General features: G+C 38.1%; 1 protein-coding gene across 6 annotated transcripts in view; it reads right to left on the bottom strand.

Annotated features, from left to right (window-relative positions):
- The window catches only part of COL14A1 (collagen type XIV alpha 1 chain), a 115,059-nt gene that overhangs the window by 42,665 nt on the left and 47,164 nt on the right, over positions 1–25,230 (bottom strand). For all 6 annotated transcript variants that reach the window (XR_010349746.1, XM_064395722.1, XM_064395693.1 and 3 more), the window contains 14 exons: positions 24,710–24,839; positions 21,403–21,542; positions 19,670–19,796; positions 18,537–18,676; positions 15,418–15,550; positions 14,195–14,266; positions 13,355–13,506; positions 9,446–9,575; positions 8,263–8,385; positions 6,759–6,908; positions 6,007–6,123; positions 4,076–4,222; positions 1,805–1,879; positions 332–471 (listed from right to left, as the gene is read on the bottom strand). Coding sequence is in view for 5 of the 6 variants with exons in the window: in XM_064395722.1 (XP_064251792.1) it covers positions 332–471; positions 1,805–1,879; positions 4,076–4,222; positions 6,007–6,123; positions 6,759–6,908; positions 8,263–8,385; positions 9,446–9,575; positions 13,355–13,506; positions 14,195–14,266; positions 15,418–15,550; positions 18,537–18,676; positions 19,670–19,796; positions 21,403–21,542; positions 24,710–24,839 (1,776 nt within the window). In the remaining variant the exon portion in view is untranslated. The remainder of the gene's footprint in view (positions 1–331; positions 472–1,804; positions 1,880–4,075; positions 4,223–6,006; positions 6,124–6,758; positions 6,909–8,262; positions 8,386–9,445; positions 9,576–13,354; positions 13,507–14,194; positions 14,267–15,417; positions 15,551–18,536; positions 18,677–19,669; positions 19,797–21,402; positions 21,543–24,709; positions 24,840–25,230) is intronic.

Raw genomic sequence — 25,230 nt, 5'->3', positions numbered from 1 at the left:
GAACCTTTGATTTTCCTTATCAATGCCATTTTTATCTTATTTATAAATAAACACTACAGTGAATACCAAAAGCATTAACAAACTTAAATGTCATTATAATTAGAGGAGACTGAAATTATACTGAGCCCTCATGCTACCAAAATTTATATTGTGAATTTTAACATATGGTGTGCATAAAAAGATATTGAAAAAATATACTGACCTAGAGCAGTTTATATTTTCACTGAACTGTGAAATGATGTCAGTTACTTCTTGATTCAATGCACTTCTGGTCTAGTCTAAAATACCCTGTCAAGTCCATGCACCCTCCATCTCTGTACATGTTGATTACCTGTGTTCCCTCAGGACCAATCTTATCCAAAGCTCCAACAGTGCTATAAAGGAAGTTAATTATCTTATTGAAATTGTCATCTCCAATACTCCATGACCCATCCACCAGGAATGCCAGATCAGCTTTGGCTGCTTTGCACACTGAGGAAGAAAGCAAGAATTTGGGAATTAGAGCAATGCTTCAACTCCTCATGAAACCTCAAAAATTACTTAAGAAAATGCAACCATCATGAAAAGTTTAATGTTAGCTAATGCATGTTAGCTGAATGTTAGCTTCAGTCAACAGACCTGCTGGCATTGACCTCACTGCAGGTGCAGAACCAGCTGAGCTCTGCAAGGGAGAATTGTCTGCACCAACAAATCCAATCACAGAGCACACTTCAATGGTTCTTTAAAGTCTGGCCTATCATTTCTATTTTTATTTAGGTTTTTAAGTAAAGTCACACATGAACTAATACAATGCCAGACCCCTAGCATGACACAGTAAGCAAGATGACAGAATTTCAACTGTGGAGGTTCCCACTGGAAAATATTCCACTCATAAAGTTACCCTAAGGACTGCAGTGTGTAATGCACTTCAATCGCATTGTGCAGGAGCAATGCAGGTTTCACCCAGCCCATCTGATTACAGCACATTCTTGTGCAAAATGTACTGCAAGAGCTGTACATTTGCTCACACAGGTTGCTCACTCTTTCATAGGAACCGTCAACAATTCACAGAAATCCAAGTCTATTGCTTGGGGTCAGAAGCAAACTGTCTCAAACCAAAGTCATGTTTTTCAATATATTTCATCTTCATACTTCATCTAAACCCAGAGAATAGGACAAGAAGATAACAACCTGCATTTCTCATTTTCTCTTGATTACTCCTTGGATAACAGAAACCCCTCATTATCTGCTCCTATGCAGTTCTAAACACACCCACATATAAGGTCTTTTTTCCCTGTGCTTGTGGGTTAAATTCTCAATTTATACATGTCAGTTTGGTCCACAGACTTCAAGCTGATGTATTTGATCCTCAGTCTCCACCAATAATACTCCTCTCACAGAAATATTATAAGCCTCTGTACAAAAAATGACACGTTCAAATAATTATAAAGGGAAGTCTGCATTTAAAGAGTCTGAATATGGCCCATACTTTTCACATTACCTAAAGTAGACATATTTAAAAATAATGCTGCTTTTGAAGTTTAATTATTCTAGGATGTCTGCTTCAGTTGCAAAATGTGTATGGTTTAGGAGTTGTGGAAAATGGAAGTGTTACATATATTAACCACCCTTTCAGCAAATTTTAATAGTACAACAATGAGGTCAGATTTTTGGCTCATTAAATTTAAGCCAGCTGCCTTAACAGTGTTTCTACAGCAAATGCCTTGTGAGATCTGCTCCCCACAGGTCTAAAATACCATCAGAAGCAAAAAAACATTGCACCAACACTTTAAAATTACTAGAAACTCAGAGATGGAGCACTTACCCTCTTTTGCAGGTGGGATTGTAGGTGGTGGAGGTGGTGTTGAAGGTGTTGTTGGTGGTTGAGTAGGAAATGGCACTGGAGAATAAAAGAAGGAATATTCAAACATGCTTAAAAGCCCAGTATTTTTAATAAACAGCATTTTTTACTCATCTCCACATGAAAAAAATTCATTATCCCTAATCTAGTTATGCAATTGGAGATAAATGTAGGTGAGTGCACGCAAGAAATGTCACCTGAAAGAGAATATTACTAATGCAAAACAATTAATGGCTGCATATGCAGTATGAATGATACAAGAATACAACTGAACTACTACTGGAACTGCCTCTTTTTGAGACCCTCCAGAGTAGCAGACCATGTGCCAGCACTATTCTTGACCAAGAATTCATTTTAAAAAAGGTCTGTGTCCTTTTCTTTTCTCAATAAAAGACCTCAGTAACAGAATGTAGGTCTTTATTCAACCTGGAAGGAAGAATATCTTAGTCCAAAATGCAAAGACAGAGAGGAAAAGCAAGCCAGTGCCTGCACTCAAAGCAGATCACAGTCTGTCCTGATGAAGACTTTTCTGAACTTGGCCAAAGACCTTGCTATGCTTCCAGACAGAAACACAGCTCTGACCCCAGCTCCAACAGGACTGTGGCTCTGCTGCCTGCAGCAACTTCTACTAAAGTTGCTTCACAGTTTCTGAAAGTCTCTCACTCTTCTCCTGAAAATTGATATTGGTATTTCAATCTTGCAGAGACCTAGGTGAATATCCAATTACTGATTGACAGCTTTTCTGAATGCAACAGCTTTATTTAGCACCTTTCAATACAGCCCAGCTGACCTCTCAGAGATAAAATGCACATGCATTGACTTCCACAACTCTATGGGAGGAAAAGCTTCCACATTTGTTCAAGGGATTTTTCCCCCATTTTTATTGAATGCATTTAGCATAAGAAGCCACAGGTGACAGAACATCAGTCCTCCAAGTAAGACTAAACTTATTTTCTGTAATGCCCCAGTTATATTTATAGGCAATGGAGAGTGTTAGATATGGCAACCTGAGAAAAGGAGCCTACATTTGGGAAAGATCAGTGCAAACAGGATTCATTACACGTCCACATCCCACTCTAGCTGATGGGGGTTTTCACAGTGGATTCAGCAACTGAAAGGGTGAGGATTCTGAAACCCTACAGAGAAGTAGTGCCCAGGACCTCCATGGCCACAGCAACCCAGGACCAGACCCCTTAAGAAGGGATCACAGCTGCTGTAAGGTGACTTGAAAGGCTGCTCTCAGCACCAAAGAGATGCAGCTCACCCTGGAGACTGTTTCCCTTCAAGGTAGACAATAGTTTAGACAAATTATCACAAACCATCGTTCTCAAATGGACATACAGGCCAAGGTGTGCTTTCCTCATGGCTCCTAGCTCCCTGACCTGCAGAGCACACTAAACACAATTCCCCAAAAAGCAGAAGAACTTTGGCTTTATGCCAACCGCTCAGAAAATGAGCCCTGGACTAGGAAGAATTGGAGTCATGCACCTGTTTTTCCTATGTGAAACCATAAATGTGGGAGGAAAAATAGAAAATTAGAAACACTTTCTACCCTGAGAAAAAGGGAACAGTATTGTGGTGTATAGCAATATACTATGAGAACACAGGTAATGCTGAGATTGGAAATGGACTCAAAGAAAGATAAAATATTCATTCTAGTAGTCTCATGTTTAATTTTGCAGTATTTTGAATTCATGACAACAGGACCTTGACTTCATAAACAGTTGTGAGATTATTTTTGGGGTTTTTTTTGTCTTGTATTACTACTAATAATAATTAAAAAGTCCAGTTGGTTGGTTTGTTTCAAAATACTTAAACAAATTGCGTTTTGAGGTCCCATTCAACTGTACATTATTCAAACACTAGTTAATCTTACTAAATAACAAGAGCTGCAGGAACAAAATTTTGTTCATTTTGCTGCATTTTTCCCCAAAATTCATAGATATTCAGAGTATCCCATAGTGGGACTTTGTATGAAGAAAACTAAACCATCATCCCTGTGTCTTTCTCATTAGAAGTCCAATAGAGCTGTTGAACATGACTTAACAATTCCTTCACAGCAGTGGTGTAAGAATCCTGCACATTTGTGGAGGAGTCACAATGTACTTGAAAAATCAATAGCTCAGCTAAAGGAAACTGTGTAGAAATAGGACATGTGTGGGCAAAGGGCAGAACACAAGAAGCAGCTGAGTATTATTGCTGCTGGCTGAACTCTGTCTCCTCTGTTTTACTCACACGTTGTCTCCACGATGCTCACAGCAGGACCCTCCAGCTCCTGAAGCTGTGTATGAACACTGATTTTATATTTGGTTCCAGGCACCAGCTCAAAGAAACAATGCCTAGGTGTCCCTCCACCAAGATTTACTTCTTGCTTTTTCCCATCTGGAATTACAAAAGAAATCATGAGAAGTTTTTTTACTGTTTTATTGAATAATGTGATTTAGATCATAAATAAGAAGAGTACATGACAGCACATGAAGGGTAAGAGGTTGGCGTAAGTTAATAAACTACATGCTCCCTTACTTTTGAAAACTGACCCCTGTGCAGAGGTCTCTGTAACATTTCATTATTCATACTAAGTAGGGGGTGAGGAATGTGTCAAATATCTTTAGGAAAAAAAGATTCATTTTTCCCATGCACTGAGGGCAATAAAAATCGCTAGCACTGTCATGAATGGGCTTTGGATCTAGCCCTAAATTATCAGAGTCTAACTGGGAATTGTTGCATTATGTAATTCTATGGCATCCTTTGTCTATGCCTCTGGTTCTCAGTATACGTAATGTGCCTGGTCACAACAAAACAGACTGAACTAGATATCATATTCCAGCTTTCACTAGCAGCCACTTTGCAAGATCATTAAAGAATAGCATTTACTGATTCTGCTAAATTCTGAATTGGAAGATACACTGACAATAGAAAAAGGCAGGAATAGCATAAGGCATGTTTTAATAACAAGAAAAACCTTATCACCATTTAAAATCTGCATCAGGAAGAAGTGAAATACAAGCAACTGATCTCACATTTTACAGAGTGCATAAAAAATTACAAACAGTCACTCAATGCTTATCAAGTGTTACACTAGTCTAAAAATATTTGATCACTGCCTGAACCAGACATATGCCCAATTTGACAATCAAGTCCCTTCAGGATAAATATTAATAAGAAACATTTTTTCACACTCTGGGTTGTTCTGCTCACATTTAGGTGCTTTCAGCTCAGCTAAAACAATTCTGGCAGTTCTATATGAAGAAAGTACGATGTTGGCTAGTTCCCAGATGAGAGAGATGTCTGTGCAGTCTCATGTGAGCCAAGATCTCTGCTATCTGAATAGCTTGTCTGTATTTCAGGGCTTCAAACAAACCTTATCACCATCACTTGCCATTCCACAGAAAGGTCACGACTTTTTTGTCACATGATCAGTGTTACTGTCCATGACACCTTTAACACAGCCCATTAACTGCACTTCTCTCAAGTTATCCAAGGTTTTAATTTGCTGCCACTCAGAAGACTACAGATGTCTGCTTGGGATAAGAGAGTTGGTCTGCACAAACAGTGACAAAATGTTTTCTGGCCACACCTGAGAATCAGTGAGCCTGGAGAGGCTGTAAATTACCTTCTATATATGCTCTGCTAAAAGCATCAAGGCTCCTTGTGTGACTGCATAGAACTGTGTCATATTTATCCATATGAGTAACATTACTACTATAAGCTAAAAAGAAGCATCAATAGAACGAGAACAAACAAAAGTGGACATTGATCTGATTCTGTGGGCATGGTCTGGATTCATTCAGAGCTTTTCTACCTTTCTGCCCTCTTCTCCTGTCTATCCTAATCATACAGAGCTACTGCCTGTGGTATATTTACAAACTTTGATGTATTCAGTTCATCCTTATCCATCTTCTGTTCCCACAGCAGTAAAAATCTCAGGTAATCACCTTTCTTCTGCTGAGAGATCCAAGTCCCTGACATAAAATGCACAAGCTATCAATGTGTTTGACATAGGGATGCTATTCCACTCTGAAACTGGCAGTGTGTACACACCTCTCTTCTGTCCATCATTTCCAGTATTCCAGGAGCCAGCCTACAGGTCCACCTGCATGCAATTTCTATGCACTACAATTCTCTGGATTGGGCTGTGGCTGCATATCAAATTATTTGTAACTTACCCTCCAGTGACTCTATAACAACCCTGTAAGCAGTGGCATGTCTGTGGAGCTGCCACTGAGCACACAGACTTGTCATGCGGACTTGGTAGGAATCCAAATTCGTCACACCCAAATGCACTGAAAATTAAACATAAAAAAACAGGTTTATACCTGTAATAAGACATACAAGAAAAAAAGACAAAATTATTAGTGAAACAAGTGCCAATTATTTTTTAACAAATAATGTCCATAGTTGCTTTAAAAAAATCAAGAAAATCTAAGAGAATAATTTTAAAAAGCAGTGAATCTTAAAAACAAAAGTTTAGAACTTAAGGCAATTTACTTTAAACTAAATAATGAGCACTGCTAAAAAGTTTCATTATTTCAAATAAGTATAAAAGTATCATAATTAACAGCAAAATTTCTGTCAAAATCTGATTTTAAATTGAGCTTTAGCTATATAAAAAGCCAATAATCTTATATATGGATCTAGAAAAAATACACTAAATAGAGTTTTCATTCAGGAAATTTATATCTACTACTAGGAAAATATATTTTTGGATGATAAATGATATCTGCTTTATGATTCCTGTCTTGCTTACATCCAACAGAGCACTTAAAAACCTGGTATAATCTCATAGAAAGAGATATTTTCTTTTCAGGAAAACAAAGTAAAGTCTTCCACGTGAAAATTTATTCAGGGAATTACAGAAAGCCATAGTTGTAAGGAAAACCAGATTGTAGAGATCTGAGCAGCATGAAATCATTCTTACAGGTTTTGGCCACGCCTGTTAGGGCATCACTGAAGCCTGTTGAGTATGAAGCAAATACTTTAACACTGTACTCCGTTCCACTGAAGAGATTTAGAATGAGAATAGTATTAATATCATCCCCTACAAAGGTCTCCAGTGCAGGACCAGGAGCTGCAAAAAAATGAAATAAATTAGAAAATAATTTGCTCATCCACTAAATTAGAAAAAATTACTAGTGTTCATAAAGTTACTGGTTTTTGCCTTTTTTTTTTAAACCATACACAAATACATTCAAGGCATACACAAAGGCATTCTCCTCAATCCTTGCATGGAAAGAAGACACAACAAACACACTTGGGAAATTCAGCAGTGGGATTCATTAAGGCAGAGCTAGACACTGGCATCTGTTAAAACTCTTTTGTTCTGCTTCAGGGACTTACTACTGCTCTAAAGAGGCAGCCAAATATCTCCCCAGTTTGATTTTGAGCCAGGACCAACAGGGGGGACAGCAGATGCCAGCCAGCACTACAGTCACTCAGGGCTTCTTATACAACAGCATCATTTAATACTGTGCAAAAATGATAATGAAAGTAGAAAAGAATGAAACTTTCCAAATCAGAATCACAAACAGCTCCTTCACCACCTCCCCTAGTTGTTCTGGGTACATTTCAGAAACCAGGCAGCAGTATTGTCTCTGGACATCATTTTAGTCCCTTAATGGTCACACATCTGTGATTTGCTGTCAATAGAGCTCCCTGTTTTTCTAAAGAAATCTGAAGGATTTTGGAAGTCTTGTCAAGCTGCAAGGTACAGGAGGGCAAAGGATGCAGCACACGCAAAATGAACAATGAATAAAATGTTAAGTGTCTGAGAAGAAATTAAAACCTTTTATTGTGAAGGGAGGGAAGTTGAAGAACAGGAGAATACAGAAGGGAGAAACAGGAAAAAGCAAACATAGTATCTGAAACAGAGTCATGATAAAATCAAAAAGCACAGACTGAAAGAGCTGGGATTAATCAGCCTTAGGATGGGAAGTCTAAGAGGAAATCTACTGCTGCCAACACCTACCTTATGCAAGGTGGTAGAGAAGATACAGAGAGAATGTCTTCAGAGGCAAACAGGAAAATGTAGGAGAAAAAAGACAAATTTTGCAGCATGGGAGATTTTTACCATGTCTTAGCAAAGACACTGCCAGTGGCAGTAGTCAAAAACTGGGAGAGATGCTTAGAGTAGTTTCAAAATCTCCATCCTTGGAGATATTATAAATTCAGCTGGCCAGGGTCCACTGAAACCTTTTCCAAGCTGGCCCTGTTTTGTTCAGGGAGGAAGACCAAATGATCTCCAGAGATCCTCTCCAACCTGCATCATTCTGTGACTATTAAACTTTCATATTCAAAAATATGAGGCACCAAAGTTAATAACACTTTCAAGGCTGTAGCTGCAACTGATAGATCTAAGAACAAAATTGAGAGAAAGATGATGTTCAGTCAGAAATAACCCCAAAAAAATCAGTTTAAAAACTCACTGTTGACAGGTTTGTAGACAACTCTGTAACCCATTGTTGTTGAAGGTGGGGCATCCCAGCTGATACGTAATCTGTTGTACCACTCATCCGAGACACGTAAATTCCTAGGAGCAGACAGGGGCACTGAAAAGAAACCAAACTGGGATTTTACAAGTTTATCTCATATGAGCTTATACAGCAAAACCAAGATATGCAAATAAAAAGAGTGTGATACCCATTACTCTCAGATTTACATGTAAAATTATCAGGATGAAACTCTTAATCAAATTCATCCTTTGTATTACTCACTGGATTAACCACAAACTTTGATCAACAAACAATTTTGTTGAATTTTTGAATTAGTTCCAAAATTTGTCCCTACATTTCTTTTAAAAAAATTCTTACTTTTGTTTCCTAAAAATGTAAGGTAATTTAGAGATAATTATACATTGTATAGTTTCTTCCAATCCAAGTGCAGTAATGTATAAATCATGCTCTTTTGAACAATTAATTCTGTAGAATGGAATCAAAGGACTTATTTACAAGTGATTTAAGTCTCTGCATAAATAGCACTTCAATTAAGACAAATTATGTAAATTAGGAGAACACTTCAATAAAATTATACTATCATGACTACAAGTGCACAATGAAAGGATTTTTTACAATATACAGTAGAGAGGAAGTTTAAGCTACAGCTGAGTAATCTTTTGGTGCTTGGTCAGAACTCTGGAGATAACGCAATCACTTTTTATAAAAAGTTCAGCAGCATTTCTAATGACCCTTAGAAAGCAATGATCTCACACAAAAGAAAACCTAACAGTACAATGGTTGGTTTGATACCATCTCAGCAGGCTTTGTTTACTTTTTTTTCTGTATTAGTTGGCTTGCCCTTGGTGGGCTGGTTATCAAGGATTTACCAGTTCTATTACTGAACAAGTTTCTGCAAACTCAGAGTATTTGAATATAAAATAGAGCTTGTCTTTTAGAAGAAACCTATTGTTTATAAATCAATCAACTGAGATTAATTTAAAGTTCAAGTCATGTAAATCATGCAAAATAAGCCCACATTTATACTAAAATACATTCCTACAGCCAAAGAAAAAAGGCTACAAAGAGTAATGCACATCCTGGCCAAAGAGTAAAACATGAAGAGTAATTATTCATGCACATCCTGGCCAAAGACAGGCGGAAAGTTTGTACTCACAAGTTTTGCCAGGAGCTGAGACACTGACTCCCTCCCCATCAGAATAGACAGGGGTTACAGTAATTTTGTATTCTGTATCAGACAGCAGAGGGTGAAGCAGAAGAGTGTTTTGTCTGCCGGGCACCATCACCTGGAGGGTCAGAAAATGCAGAAACAATCAAGCTTCATGACTATAGCCAAACCACTTTATCTTACATAGTTTCTGACACCACATTCCACTAGCATTGCTATATAGCTTGCATTTTCATATATTATTGATGCTCTACAGTAAAATAAAATCACTGCTCTACCCACCCTTTTAACAGATCTACTGTTATACCAAAACAAAACAAAGGAAATGTTCCTATGAGATAACAGTTTTATACTAAACCTATGAGCCACTACAGGTCCATAACCCACTGGTGCTGTTTGGATCATAAATACTTAAACTATTTTACTGTGTAGACAAAATACATCCTCTTGATGTATTTACTCTGGACATATTTAGATTTTCTGAAGCTCAGCAATAAAGGCTGATTGTTTTGTTCTCTGGAGACAAAAAATCCTCCTTCCCTGGGAGGAAGGAAAATCAGGTTATGAGATCTGGAAGCATTGAACTGAGCAGACACGAATAAAAGATGTTTTTCTTGTCTGCATCTAGTCTGGAGACAAGCAAATGAAGGTTGCAATTTGGGAGAGGAAGTAGGATGGCAACCCACAAATACCACAGGATCCCAAATTGCCATGAAACATAGAAGATCTGCCAGAAGAATCCAACCAGGCAACCTGGCAGTAGAGCAGCTGTAGAAATTCCTCTGGGCAGTTTTTGGTTCTAGAGTACATGTTTCAGCCTGCTGAACTAAGCACAGTGAAAGGTTTCCCTACAAGCAGCTAGTTCTAAAACTCTTCAATAGATTATTGTATTTTAGCCAGAGCCTCAAAAAGCAGTATCACAATAGTGGTGGCAGGAGTGCCAAGAAAAACCTTGCAATTTCTTAAGTTGCCAGTAAAATTCAATCTCAGAGAACCTCCAAAGCCTGTATGGGAGCCACTTCCACCACATGGTATGGGCACAGTAAAAAAGAGAAACTATTGCTTTTTCCTGGGCAGAGATCTGTGCTCTGAAGTGATGCTGTTGGAAGCAAACCCCAGAGTCCAACGTCACATTTTGGACATTCCCTGGCCCATGTCCATTGTGTGAATCTGTCACCTGAGCCAGCAACTACACGGGTTTGGCAAGAAGTTGAGAGAAGCATAAGCCCTTTAAACTCATGGGAGAAAAGCAGAAAGCACGTCTATAAAAGCTTTTTGTTGTTTCAAAGAAGACTGATGCATGTGATGATGGCAAAGGTTTGAAGCATATGCTCAAGAAAGGTCTCACCCATTTAACACTCCAGGATACATTCAAACTACTTCTAGTTTTGGCAAGTGATACAAAGAAGGAAATTTATCTAGTGCACCCAGGTGTTGAGACTTGTCAAAGTGCTCCATTCTTTGATCAAAACTGAACTTCAATCATTAATAAATGTTCTTGAAAGATTTCCACATTCCTCTTCCATACACATCCATTCAAAACACACAAAATAAGTTTCTGAAAAAATCCAACCCAATGAATTTTTTGAGTTTTTAGAACAGTGGATGCAAGCATTGAGAACTCTCCTCTCCACATGTGCATAATCTTCCACAGATCAATATAGCTTTCAGCAGTGAGAAACATTGTTGGCTTTAAAGAAGAGAAAAAATTTGATCTCTCCAGTGTGTACAGCACACCCAAGAACACACATGCAATTTATAGCTTGACCTCACTGCATTCTATTACATTTCCTAGTCCCTGATTTTCAGCCAATTGCATCAAGAATTATAAAGCTTATTAATAATTTTATGGAAAGGGAGGAGTAACTGAAACTTATATCACTGAAATCAGAGCCAAAAATCTTAAGTACTCAGCACAGAACTGTCACGCTATAGTACATGTAAGCCCAAATTCCACAAAACTTTTGGTTGGTTTCTGCCTAAAAAATGTACTAAGCATATAAACACTCCTCTAAAATTGAACATCTGTGGTGTTTTATTGACATCTGTTGTGCACCTCTCAGGTGCTTGAAGTCACATGGTAAAATATTCTCCTTCAATTAAAATGTGCCTAATTCTAAGTATAATATTACATAAATCCTTTTTCAGTGAAGTATTTATGCACGTGATTCATTTCAAAGACAAAATGTGGTTAATCTGTTTGCTGAATTGTGACCAAAGATAAGGCTTGAGAGTGTACTTAAAATTTAAAAAATTGTGAGAATAGAATCAAGATACCTAACTAATCATACAGTTTTATAATTTTATTTAATGAACTTTTAATTCTGCTATAATGTCATTTTGATAGCCACAATTTTAATACCTTTCCTACAGTTTTAATTTCATTTTCATATTGAATACTAAAGCAGAATGACATTTATACTATCCAACTGAACTAGAAAGGTGAAACAGTAAATCTGGGATCTGAATTTCAGAAAATCTGGGTTATTCTCAGAACAGTACAATTTGTGTCATTATACTGTGCAAGTCCTTCACTTTATTATATAGTATACTAACATTTAGTTGAGGTAAGATCATAGAGCATGTTTCCTAGTCCAAAAGGATGTCACTACACTGAAAATTAATTTTCAGGTCATAGTTGAAATAGGTGGTTAAAAAGTACATTTGCAGTAGGATCTCACAAAAGATGAATAAATGAATAAAACTGAAATGGAAAAAGACAGATTCATATTTTCCTAGAAAAAAAATATATTCTGCGCCTTTTAATATTTTTATTGAAATATCCTGATATAGGGCTACAAATGTCAGCTGCTAAATATCAAAAAGAATAACCCACATTTTTTAACTGCCCTATGAAAAGAAGTGACACAGAGGAAGAATTATAAGGAATATTTTTTGCATTCTAAGCTAAGGAAATAACCTTGAAATACACAACTTAACCTTTTAAATTTACTTACTTGGAGCCATCCCAAAATTTTAAACAGATTTTGTGGAACACTAATGATACTGCACTACAATACTACATTTTCCCCAAATTAAAAATTATTTTCTAAAAAGGCACTTTGCCTAGCTGAATTCTGAAGGTATCTCAAAAATTGTGCAATGTTAAAATAATGGAGCTCAGGCTTCTTTTTTTGTTGGGGAGGGTGAGTTTTGGTTTGTTTGCTATATGGTCAAAAGAGTACATGCAGTGCTCTTCATTCTCTCAAATATTTTCCAAATCTTAACCTGAAATTTTTCAGTATAGGATAAGTTTAATCTTGATCAACACATGGCATTGGAAAAAAACCAAATATTCTCAGGAACTTAGATTAAAAAGTGCTGTCCTTATTGTGACATGTTTGGGTTAATGAGAAATATGAAAACTCTGCATTTGAACTTTAATTTCATTGCTTTAGCATAACAGAGAGAAGAGAAGAGAAGAGAAGAGAAGAGAAGAGAAGAGAAGAGAAGAGAAGAGAAGAGAAGAGAAGAGAAGAGAAGAGAGAAGTAAAATTGCTGAAAGAAAACAAAAATTGCTCTCAGACTGTACAAACATTTAAGTGTCATTAAAACACAATCTCAGGATAGAAGAATGCCTAGGAGTAAAAACAAAATTAAAAACAAAAAAATCAACTTGGATGAATTAAAAAAATACAGGAAAAAAAAAAGACAGCCAGCTCCTTTTTTAACTGTGAGCTCATTAAACTTTTGTGTGACTGAGCCTTGATCTGACACTCGACTGCTGCTGCCTGCAGTGCAGCATGTGCTGCACAATTAGAACTTTGAGGTTCAAGCCCACAGTAATATCAAACACAGGTCCTTTATTAATGGCAACAAAAGTGTCATATAAGAAGATATCATTTCTTAGCAATTATTAAAGAAGCTTGTGAAGCCAACAGCAAAACTCATACAGACCATTCTTACTGCTTCCTCAGCACGGTCCCCTTCTGCAGTGAGGTAGGTCACTCTGAACTGCTGAACGCTGTAGTCAGAAATGTCCCATGTCACCCTCAGGCTTGAGGTTGTTTCATCATCTATAACAAGGTTTCTGACTCCTGTTCGAAAAACTAAATCCAGAAATATTTAATTATTATTTTTTCAATTATATTTTTATATTTAATACCATTTTTATATTGTGGTGATTATCACCAAGTAGCTGCAAGCTCTCCTGAAGTCACGTGGCTCTGAAGATCCACAGTGGGGCAAAACCTTATACCTCAGTCATATTTGGGCTTAATAACATAGAAACAGTAGGCAATTACTAAACTAATAGCTATCCTATACTTCTATTAACATATAATATCCCATCTGCTTTGTTTATCTTACTCAGTTCACAGAGCTTTAAAATAATCCAAGCTAGAATGCTGCAGAAGAGAAATAACCCAGAAATGTTGTTCCTTAAAATCAGTTGTCTAATTACAGGGAAAAGAAAGAGAACACCCAAAACGAAACAAAATTCTGAAGAGTTCCCAAGCTCATATTTATAAAGGGAAAGAGAAATTCCAGGTGAATTTTCCAAACCAGTCTCTGTACTCAGAATCCCCACTCTGAGTAGGGGGTTCACTCCTTGTCCAAACACGGCCTGGGCAGGAGGTTGGCCATGCAGAAGGGGGTGCAGAGCAGCACAGTGACCTGCCTTCCCTTCAGGAGCATCCTCAGGAGTATCCCAGCTCTCTACACAGCCCTGGGGGTGCCTGTGGGCAGCCTCAGAGCTTTGCACTCAGCTTTTGAACTGCTGGCATTTGCTGTGCTCACCTGCTGTGCTGGGCTCAGGGCTCGGGGCGCTGGTGGTGGTCACCCTGCTGGGCACTGTGGTAGCACTTGCAGCTGAAAAACAGGATTCTGTCACTAACAGCTCAACAAAACATGGAAGTCACAGCATTCTTCTCGTATGTCTGACTGTGACAATGGAACTGTGTGCTCACACCTACAAGTACCCCACACACTTCAGACATTTCAGAGACTACAAGAGAATTATTCATTTAATTTACTTTAGGCACATATATTTGCAGAATTAGCATTTAGATCTGAAGATAAGACATAACCATAAACTGTATAATCAAATAAGAATGCATATATTTTTACAAATTTCTGGCTGAACTATGCACAATACACTTCCACTCTGACCATTTGTTAAGGTTGTCAAATTAATTAAACGGAAAGTTTTTTAAGGGTGTTTTACTTCTGTCCAAGTAAAAAACAGAAAGTACACTCAGCAACACTGGGAAGTAGCAGCATCATTTAGATGGGTGTAGGCTTGTTTTAACAGAAGATTTAGAATTAAGCCTGCAGTTAAATTACTAAAAACAAATAAATTTTAGAATTTACACCTAAGAAATAAAGTCATTTACTTATCCAAGTAATTATCAATAAAAAGAGAATAGAGGATTCTTCCTGAAATACAGGCCACCGTTCTGATAATAAAGTATAAAATAAGCTGGACATGATTCTCAAGTTTTATCTTTGTTATTTCATGTCAATGCCACAGGAGGCCCGTGTAAGCTTTTTGGACCATTTTTTCAGCCAAGAGTGAATTCACCTCTAGTGACTATAAATTACATAAATAGGAAAAGAGTATACTGAAAATGCCAAACATCTTAAATGAAATTCCTGTAAATTATTTACTTTAAAACATTTAACACACATCCCTTCCAAAATCTGATGTACCTTCTCACAAGGAACCCCGTTCAAAGACTAAGTATTAAAACGTAGGATGGAAGAATATCTACCCACATCCAAAGGTTATTAATACCACAGCTCAGAAAAAGAGCCAAACCACTATTTTGATTCAATGCCACCTTTCACATAATATTAAATAGGAAAAGCAAAAACTAGTCAGCAAAACCCTGATGCTAAACCACTACATTCTTCAATATTAAAGCTACCCAAGACGAGAAATATGTTCTATATATAAGATATATACCACAAATTTAAATAGCTAAAATATTTTTTTAATTGCAATCAAGAGTTTGTCTTACATGTAGCTCCAAGAATAGCAACAACTTCGCTTTCACTTTTGTCATCAAAAACTGCCAGCAGAGAAACTTCATATTCTGTGTCAGGCAACAGACCCTCTATAACATGACTGTCTGCATCTCCATTTATGACCACCTAAGTTACACAGCAAGATTGAAGAGTATCAGTTCAGCATCTGATTATTTTACATTAATTGACTGAAATGAAGAATGAAAATAGATTTTCCTTTAAAATAAATGAAATCTACACTCAGATCTGCCCAAAAATTTACTACTACCACAGAGTACATCTGGAAAAAACACTTAAGAATATTTAAAATGTATAGTATTATGCTTTCACCAACCGCTATTTAATTGCTCAAGTTGACTATATGCTTTTTTTTTTTTAATCACTACAATTCAAAACATTTATCAATAAAAACAACATAGCAGGATGGATTAACTTCAATTCATATTTCTTCTATTCAACCATTGTTACGACAAATGCATTCAGTATCTGCCCTGCCTTAAAAAAGGCTGTTTCAATAGCAGAACTGTAATCTCAGTTATGGTTCCACACTTCTGAATGGAACTTGAAAGAACATTGTGCTTCAGATTTGAGGGCTAGGAGAGATGTGCTGATGATTAGTTTGATATATGGTGTGAAGTTTTAAATAGTAATTTTCCTTGTTTCTAGCTATGACAGCAGCAGAAGATTGGTGAGCAATGTAAACTGTAAGCAGGTTTCATTTCAGATTTTCGTGTGTTTCATTTATTTTATTGGAAGGGATCACCAGAAGGGGAGGAGCTGGAACAAAAGGGACTACGCAACAGAAGATACAGGAACCTGAGCAGTAATTCTGGTGAAATGGGCTGGCCAGTTTTGGGAACAGTTTTCAGGTTACACAGACAGTACAACAAAACAACCTTTCTCTGGGTTAACACTGACAAGTTTTTAAAGGTGGTTACAGTTTACTCAACATCAAACTTAGACTTATAATGGAAATCAAACAATAGACATGTCCTGTGTAAAATCTGCCACTGAGGTTTGCAGAAACAGTGAATCACACTTCCCTATTTAACTACCACAGGAGATTTCCTGAGCTGGTCCTGGAGAAAAAGGACCCATAACACAATTGCAGATCTTCTGAACTCAAATACAAAAAGAAAAACAGAAAAAAATTGATTGGGGCCATGCCTTCTACAACTACCAAGTAATGAATCAGGCATCCCATGCTGCACACTTTTGGCACAGATATCCTTGGAAAAATTTCAGGAATAAACTTTGAGTGAATCTAGCTGTATACTAAGTAGGTGCATGTAATGCCTTTCTTTTCAACTCCCCAGTGCCTCTGGTTGTGTATCAAATAATTATAAAATATTTATACATAATTACTCTCTCACAAGTAACTTTGGCATACTTTCTGAAGCATCACTTCCTTCACCCTCCCCTCTTAGCTAGAAAAAACAACACAAAGTGCTGAACTTTCAAGTGGGCAGGACAAATAGCAGCAACAAGCACACAAGTACAACATTCTCTACTGTAAACTAGAAATAAAAGGTCCCCCTTAAATTTATTCTGGCTTTTTAGTGCTAACACCTGACTGCAGGCTCCTCGCCCTTCAGCAGGGTGGGATGAGAGCTGTGTGATTAACCACTGTCCCCTGACCCCTCTCAGCTCTCTGGCAAGTTGGGTCTTGGGAGAAAGAAGGAGGGAGTGCATGTCCTTTGTCTGCATGACTGATCACTTAGCGGGTAAAGAAGCTTAAAGAGGCAGCAGCCTGGAGGAATTGTGCTATCCTGGGCCTGACCCCATTAGAGAGGTCATGCAAGGAGAAGGAGAAAGCACCTCAGGCATCTTTAATGTTTCAGCATTCTAAAATATTGGAGCCTCCAGCAGTTCTCTGTGAATACAGTGAACAAGTAGAACCTTAGCAGTTCAAATATTTCTTAATAATTCATTCTCACACTGAGAGAATACAGATACCTCAAATCTCACTTAAAAATGTGACTGGAGGGCTTTCACTGGCAGCTACTCACTGGAACTGAAATAGAAACAAATGAGTTCATCTACTGCAGAAGAAACTGCTAGTGGATGACCTATGTCCACTCACCCATCTGCCAACTCCTTCTTTCCCTGCTCACTCCTCTAATTTCTCTCTTTCTTGCATGACTACCTCTCACTAGGTGAGAGGAAAAGAATTAGGCTAAGCTAAATTTACAGAAAAAAATGACACATAACCTAAGCTATAATGACTGCTTTCTGCCCTAATGGATGACAAAATAATGCATGAAACCGAGGGCCAGGTGGGAAATGTCATTTTTCCTCCTGAGTTCTGTACCCAGATAAACAGTTTGCAGATGTGGCCTCTCCACACACTGCTGATGCCAAGAGAGGAAGATGCTTGAGAGTCACTAAAGACTGAGAATTACAAAAGAAGCCAAATAATGAGTTAATAAATAAAGAAAAAGAGGAAATAAGACACTCCATGAAAATTTGGGAAAGCAGAGAAAGTCTCTGTCTTTCTACTTCAAAAAAGAAAATTAAAAAGGATAAGCTAAAGAAATGAAAATAATTAAAAAATTGAGACTGATGGAAAGGGTACTATGGAAAAGGTGTACAAGGGCTTAATGCAAAAGATACAGCATGAGAGGGGAAAAAGAGAAAACATAAAGAGGAATAGATGAACAATTTAATAAATTAAATATGTGTACACTTTTCCCTTTGTAATGTCACTTAATAAGGCTTCAGAGGCAATTTTACTGTGGCCAGCACATTAGACAAACTTGGAGCTTTATGTGAGGATATCACTACTCTGACTCAGCTACCATCACCATCTTCACATCAAAGAGAACATGAACCACTAAAAACTGAAGTGGACCCAAACAACAATGCTAGTTCTAAGGCTGTTGAGACATTACAGATTAGATTTTGACTATTCACAAAATATCCCTTTTTTCCCTATTTCCTCTTCAGAAAAAATCTGGAATATTGGTTTGATTTTTGTTTAGAGAGTTTTGCAATGGGGTAGATTTTTCTGTAAGTTAATTGGCCATATTTAATTAGCAAACGTTGCTGCAGAATTGTCCACAGAATAGAATTCTCCCTTCATTTCACCCCTCCGGATGTCAGGGCAACTTACCTCCTCAGCCTCCCCTCCATCCAAAGGAATCCATGCCAATCTGTAAAAGGCAATATCTGATGAGGTGGGCTTCCAGCTGACCCTGAAGCTATCTGTTGATACTTCATCAATTTCCAAATGCTGGGGAGCTGGAACTCTTTCTGGAAAATATTACACACAAGAAAATTGAGAGTGAATTATGCTTTGACACTTCCACAGATGGCAACATCAGGCACACACCATTTTACTTGGAGTTTCTTAAAAGAGTATAACATGGGAAGCAGACACCAAAGGCACCACAGAACTCTTTGCCCACTTATTTGTTCTTAGAGAAGTAATTCTGTAGTTCAAGGAAGGGAATAGACTCTTTATTCTCAAGAGTCAATAGACTCTTTATTTATGACTCAAGGACAGGACTCCTTGCCCTCTCTCCATTGAAGGAACTGCATGCAGCCCTAAGTCCATCTCCTTTGCTCAGAGCTCTGTGCACAAGGCTCTTTTCTTGTACTCAAAGCCAAGTCCCAGTCTCTGCCCTTTCCAGACTCTGTGTACATTTCCATTTGCACTTTGCATGTGTCAACACCTTGCTCCATACATGCAAGTTCTCCCTTCCTCTTCCACCCCATCTTTCTCTTTCCTCTCTTTCCTCCTTTCTCTTCCCATTGTTGTTGGAAAGCATTGATATGTGTCATCAGCCATTTGTTTAATGCAGAACTACAGTTACAGAGACTACAACTGTGTTAAACAAACTGCAGGAACTTTGAATCTCTTATATTTTCTCCTTTTGATGTAGTTCCTCCGTATGTATGTAAGGTTCTACCCCCTAGTGCCTGGACAGTTCAGTGGTTAAATGTATGATTCAAAACTCATCACACTTCATCTGGAGATACAAATGCCATCACACTGAATAATGCCTCAGAAAGCTGTGGAGATGTTTTCATGATGTCAAGAGATTACTCATGTGAGTAAAGAGGCAACTGGCCCCATAGTAAGGGAGCAAAGACGCCAAGAGCAGCAATGAAAATAACAGAAAGCATTCCATATATTTGAGTTCACAGCCAGAGACCTTTGCTGTAACTAATCTTACTTTCCAGTAACATAAGAAAGTATAAAATTTCTTCTTGGAAAGCCCTCAGAAGTTCAGCAATACTCACTTGTGGTAAAGCTGCCAGTAAGTGGTTCAGATTGTCCCTCATCGTACTGGGAGAAAAGAGCAACAGTATACTCTGTAAGGGGTGCCAAACTTTTCAGGGTATGGGTTGAAACACGACCAACTTCCACCTAGAGAAAGCATAATTTTCAGTAGATATTGACTATACAATACATTATCAGTGTGTGACATTCTTCTGGGTAATAATGATACAGAAGGAGTATATCATGCAATTAGTAGAGAAATTCAGTGAAACTATGAACAAGTATAAACGCAGGTCCATCAAAGCTGACAAAACCAGTTATAACAGAAAAATTACAAAAAAATGAGAATTTTGCATTTATGGCAAACCATGGAAAAGGAGAATTCAGCCTTGGTAAGCCCAGCTGTTCAGCTAACATCAGCACTGCATGTTCAGGAATCCAGAAGGGGAAGGAGCTTTTTGGGCTACTAGATCTAACCTCTTATCATGGCCAATCACTGCATAAAACCCTTATCTTTAACGTTTGTCAAGAGACAGATGAGAGTTTTGTCTGGTCTCTCTCCAGGCTGCAGTTAAGTGACTTTGCCAGGGACATAAAACTCAAAGCTGTATAAACAGTTTATCAGTGCAGCTATTCAGTGCCACATCAGCTCAGCACCACAGGGAAAATGCTACCAGTGCAGAGCAAACAAGAACATGCCACCTGTTCTTTGAACAAAGGATAAGTGAACTGAACATTCACTCACATTACGAAGTATACGACAATGAGCCTGACATATTCAAATACCACTGTGCCCAGGACACTCAGGCATACTATCGATATTAAGGGTAATCAATAGCAAAAGGTCAAATGATTTCTAATTTAAATTTTAAGGGATCTAGCAGAAAGAAAAGAAACAAAACATTGCATAGGTATGCTCCTTTCTAAAGCTGAGAGCCATTTCTTCAGGTTCAATACAAATATTCCATTTTATACATATGAAATGCCAGATATGTCCCAGAAGAAACATAACTACAGAAAACTACCATTGAAGACTTCTTTTTCTTGAGGGCCAAGTTATCTGTGACAACTTATTTCCTAAGGGACCTGGACTGTTTTAATAATCAAACACACTTACTGTATTTTTTTTAATCTGTATTTTTTTTAAAATGTATTAATATTTCAGTATGAATCATTCCATCCCATTATGCATTCTATCACAGAATTCATGCTGCTATTATAAAGCACCCTTGGTAACAAGGCAGAAATAAATACTGCAAATTATTAAATATAAGAGTCTAAGTTAGAACATCTTGGTATTGCCTTAGCACTCTGTTCAAGCCAAATCCTGTTTCTAGAGATTCTCAACTTATAATTAAAGCAATAAATATTGAGAAAATGTGGCAAAGCCTTCAGATGGTCTTTTTGAATGAGCTTGAGCCCATGATATGTGATACATCAAAAGTCTTATTGTCTGAAGTGAATCATGAGTAAATATTTCCATGCTATACATTTAGTCAAGACCCTGCTCCTAGCAAACCACTGTCCCCATGTCTCCCTCAGTTTATGTGCCCCCGACTGCTCAGAGCACTCTCCCCAGCATACGTACATCCAACTTCAAGTAAAATCTAATTTACACCAAGTTTCAGAATTCTCTTGAAATCTTTTTTTAGAGCTTGCATGGTAGCTTTTGTTTATAAACATTATCACTAATAATTACAGAAGTTTGGGAAGGTTTGAGACTGGTTAAGGGAAAAGTGTTGCTAAAATTTACCTCATTGGTTTCTGTCCCGTCTGTTTTGACATACATGATGCGATAGCCATTTATGTTTTTGGAAGCAGGATCCCAGGATAGCTTGGCACTATTGTGTCCAACATCAGAAAATTTCAAGTTTGCTGGTGGACTTAGAGGCACTTGAAAAGAAAGGAAGTAAAACCATGAAAGTGATCCCAGGTTTTAGCTATGAAATTTTTCATGACAATAATAAATAGTATGTTTTCCATTCAAAAATTTATATCACCAGTATTTCTATTCAAAGGCCTACATTAATGAAGCTACAAAAGTACTTAAAGGCAGGTAAAAGGACTTAGCTCTTTACTGAAACAGAACCTCCAGATTTCCTAAATGTATCTCAACTGATACTGATAAATAAATTCAGTTATGTTGTTCACTGCAGATATCACAGCAAGATTTAGCCTACAGAACACTTGCAATAGATTTGGGGTTGTATTTGTGAATTAGCTTAATCCAGCTAGATCTTTAGCCTATACACATTCAGTTGTTATGTGTATTCCAGCAAAAATACTTCATGACAGCAGAATTTGGGCAAAAACTTTTCTGAATCCTAAAAGATCTTGATATAAGGGTAAGTCTGTCCAAAAAGTATAACCAGCTGAGATCTCCACAGATGCTACTTTTTACTTCTGCCCACTCTTTCTGTTAGGAAACCTTAGCTGTTTCTCAACAACAATCCCAGTTAAAGCCTTACTTTTATTCTATATATTCCTTGACTGTCACGAGCTGAAGGAAAATGAGGTCATGCAAGAGACAGTCTCAGATTACACCCACTTCTCTGTCACACCACAGAAAGCAATTTGTGCTGTCTGTTACTCTCAGCAGTAGGTTCTGTATTAGTCCAACATCTGCTACTTTCCTCTGAATTATAAAACCTTTCTCCATCCATCCTGCCTTCACACACACACTCCTCACCAGTCCACGTGGACAGATAAATATCAGCACTTCAGAAGCTGCTTCCCTCACACAATAGCACCTGGGAAAAAGCAAAGATTTTGAAGGCCTCATATTTTCTGTGAGATCTCTAGCCAGGACATTTATCAATCCAGAATCTGCAACCAGCTTAGGAACAGTGAAGTCAGCTTGGCTCTGAGAAAAGAGAGGACGGGAACACACTGGAACTGTAGCAGATGGGTTTGCCACACATTCTGGCATTCAACATATTCCTCTGAGTCTGGTGAAGGGAGTATCACGTGCTGGCTTTCCTTTCTACTTTCTGTCAGTCATGAAATTCACTCCATTCCATCATCCAGGTCATACAAGAGAACACGTCAGTCTCAGCTCCTTCCTCTTGGAGCCACCTCCTGACAGCATTGCTCTCCACCACAGTCCTGGTGCCAGACTTCCGTGATATTTACAGCCAGTCTTGGATGAATCCTGGCCCCAAAATGAAACTACACCCTAGAATGAGCTTGCTGAGCATGTCTCTGTTTGGCATAGGGAAGGTTTTGCTACAGTAACCAAGATGATACAATGAATAGAATATTATTTACTAAACACAGATTATTAGATAATACACTTAATACTACAGCATATTTGGCAGATGACTCTTCAGGCAGATATGTGCTCCTGAAACAAAATACCAGATAGCCTATTCCTTAATTGTAAGCCAGAAATAATCACACTGAAAGAAAAAAGAGGGGGAAAAAAAAAAGAAAAAAGAAGCTTAAATCAGATTCTGGACAGGTAAGGCATTACTGTTAAACACCAAAAATGTGGGACAGGCATGATCACCAGGAGCTTTCTCCCTCCCAGATTGCCCCACTACCTGATTCATCTAAGCCTGCTAGCAGAGGGGCTTATTTGAATAGCTGCATGACAGAATCCATCTTCTTTCAGTCCTATAGACCAGAGATGGCTGCATTGTGTCATCCTAAAAAGAAATGAAGGTTTCAGAGAAGTGAGTTGTTGTTTTTTTTTACTGGTCTAGTAGCAGCAGTAGTGATGATGGGCTGACTGACACATGTTGCAAGGTTCTGTGATCAGACAGTGGTCATGAAAGCTCAGCTTGTACCAATGTGTCTGGAATTTGTATGTGATCTTCCATCCAATGTGTTAGCCAGGTTTAGAGCTCTGTATTCTCCAAGATTCTCCATATGGTATGAAGTGAATAGAAGCTGGCATAGTCCAAAACTACATAAACTCCTGTTTAGGAGAAATGAAAATCTGATACTGGGTAGATATTGGCCAAAGGCCAGGGTGGGAGATACAGGCAGGGGGGCTGTGCAAGATGAGGAGTGAGACATAGACAGAGAAAGGTAGGGAGGGATAAGGAGCCAAAGATTTGATTCTCTTTGTTGGGAATCTTCTACGCTCATTTCAAATTGACAAACATGCCCAAGTTGCAGTAGTTTGCTATTGGAACTTGTCTGTTCACCACTGTCCTCCTAGAGGAGACCCAGCAAACACCATTCCTAGAGCTTCTTCCACAATTGCTTGCTGACCTTACAAGGAATTGCTCTGGGGTTTATTTTCCCTAGCACTCACATGCCTGAACTCCTCTCACTTATTAAATGCAAGTCACTTTCACCCTGACCGGGTTACTCATGCCAGGAGCACAAAATAAGAGGATTCACTCACTCCCCTGCTGGGAGCAATAGAGATGTCACTGAATGCAGTCCCAGAAATGTCCCAGAAGCACAATTACTTATTTTCAATTCTTTTGTCTTCCAAAGGCTGGAGCTATTTAGAGAGCTGACATACAGTCTGTGTAGTTTGCAGAGGACAGAATTTAACTGGCAAAACTCTTGCTGCTTATTAAAAACACACCATCTATCATGAGTGCACAGGCACTTTCCAACCCTCCGTTTACCAGACGTTAGGCAGCAGGGTTGGACAGAAATCTTCTCTTTGCTTCTTTTCTGTCTGTACTACTACTGAGCCAGAGGAATTACTTTCTCTGTATGAGCAGGCTCACACACACACCTGGTTTTCTAGCTAGAGGAGCCTAAACAGAGCATGTTTCTGTTTTCACCATGAAGGTCTACGTGGTGACCTTCATTCGCTTTCAGCAAGTTCAGAAAACTGTCAGGAATTTAACCAAGATCAGTGGGGGCATCCATAGCGCCACTACCAACGAGAGAGACAAGTTCACAATCCTGTTGCAAAACCAAGCTGCTTTGTACAAATCCTCAGTCGTTGTAAATTGAGTATCCACAGCGAGAAACTTATGTAAAGACCTTGCCCAATTGTTCAAATCAGATAATCAGCTGTTTCCTCTAATATGTGCAAAGACCATTCTGAAGTTTTGTTGACACTGAAGTGAATATGGATTCAAGATACCTACATGTAGTTTCTTGTCCTGTGAGGGGATCACTAGCTTCTTCTCCAAACATGGCATAAACTGTGACTGTATATTCTGTATTTGGCAATAGTCCGTCCAGTTCAAGATCTGTTGACGTCTCCCCAATTTTTATCTAAAAACACCATGAATCAAAAAAGATACATTATTTCTGAATTAGCTTATAATGAGGAATAATACCAGTTAAATACTTGAAATTAGATATATTATCAAATTTTCTGCTGAGCATTTGTCTGACACTGTGCCTGCAGTGCTTTGCCCAAGGTTTTGGGATTTTGCACAATAATTAAAAGGTTAAAACTTTCAAAAGCCGTAAGCCAACACACATTTAAAAGGACTTGAAAAGTGACTAATCACATTAGCAATTATAAAATATGCCTCTCCAGAATGAGCAGCTACTAAGGCCTTTTTCTATCTACCTTTTCTTATTCCCGCTCCCATCTACACTTTGGTTCATCTTCAGTCGCAAATCTGAAAATCACATGAACTCATTGGAGGAATTGATT

This window comes from Passer domesticus, chromosome 1, assembly GCF_036417665.1.
Source record: "Passer domesticus isolate bPasDom1 chromosome 1, bPasDom1.hap1, whole genome shotgun sequence".
NCBI classification, from domain to species: Eukaryota; Metazoa; Chordata; class Aves; order Passeriformes; family Passeridae; genus Passer; species Passer domesticus.
Note: the sequence above shows the minus strand (reverse complement) of the source record. Positions and strands in the feature narration are given on the sequence as shown.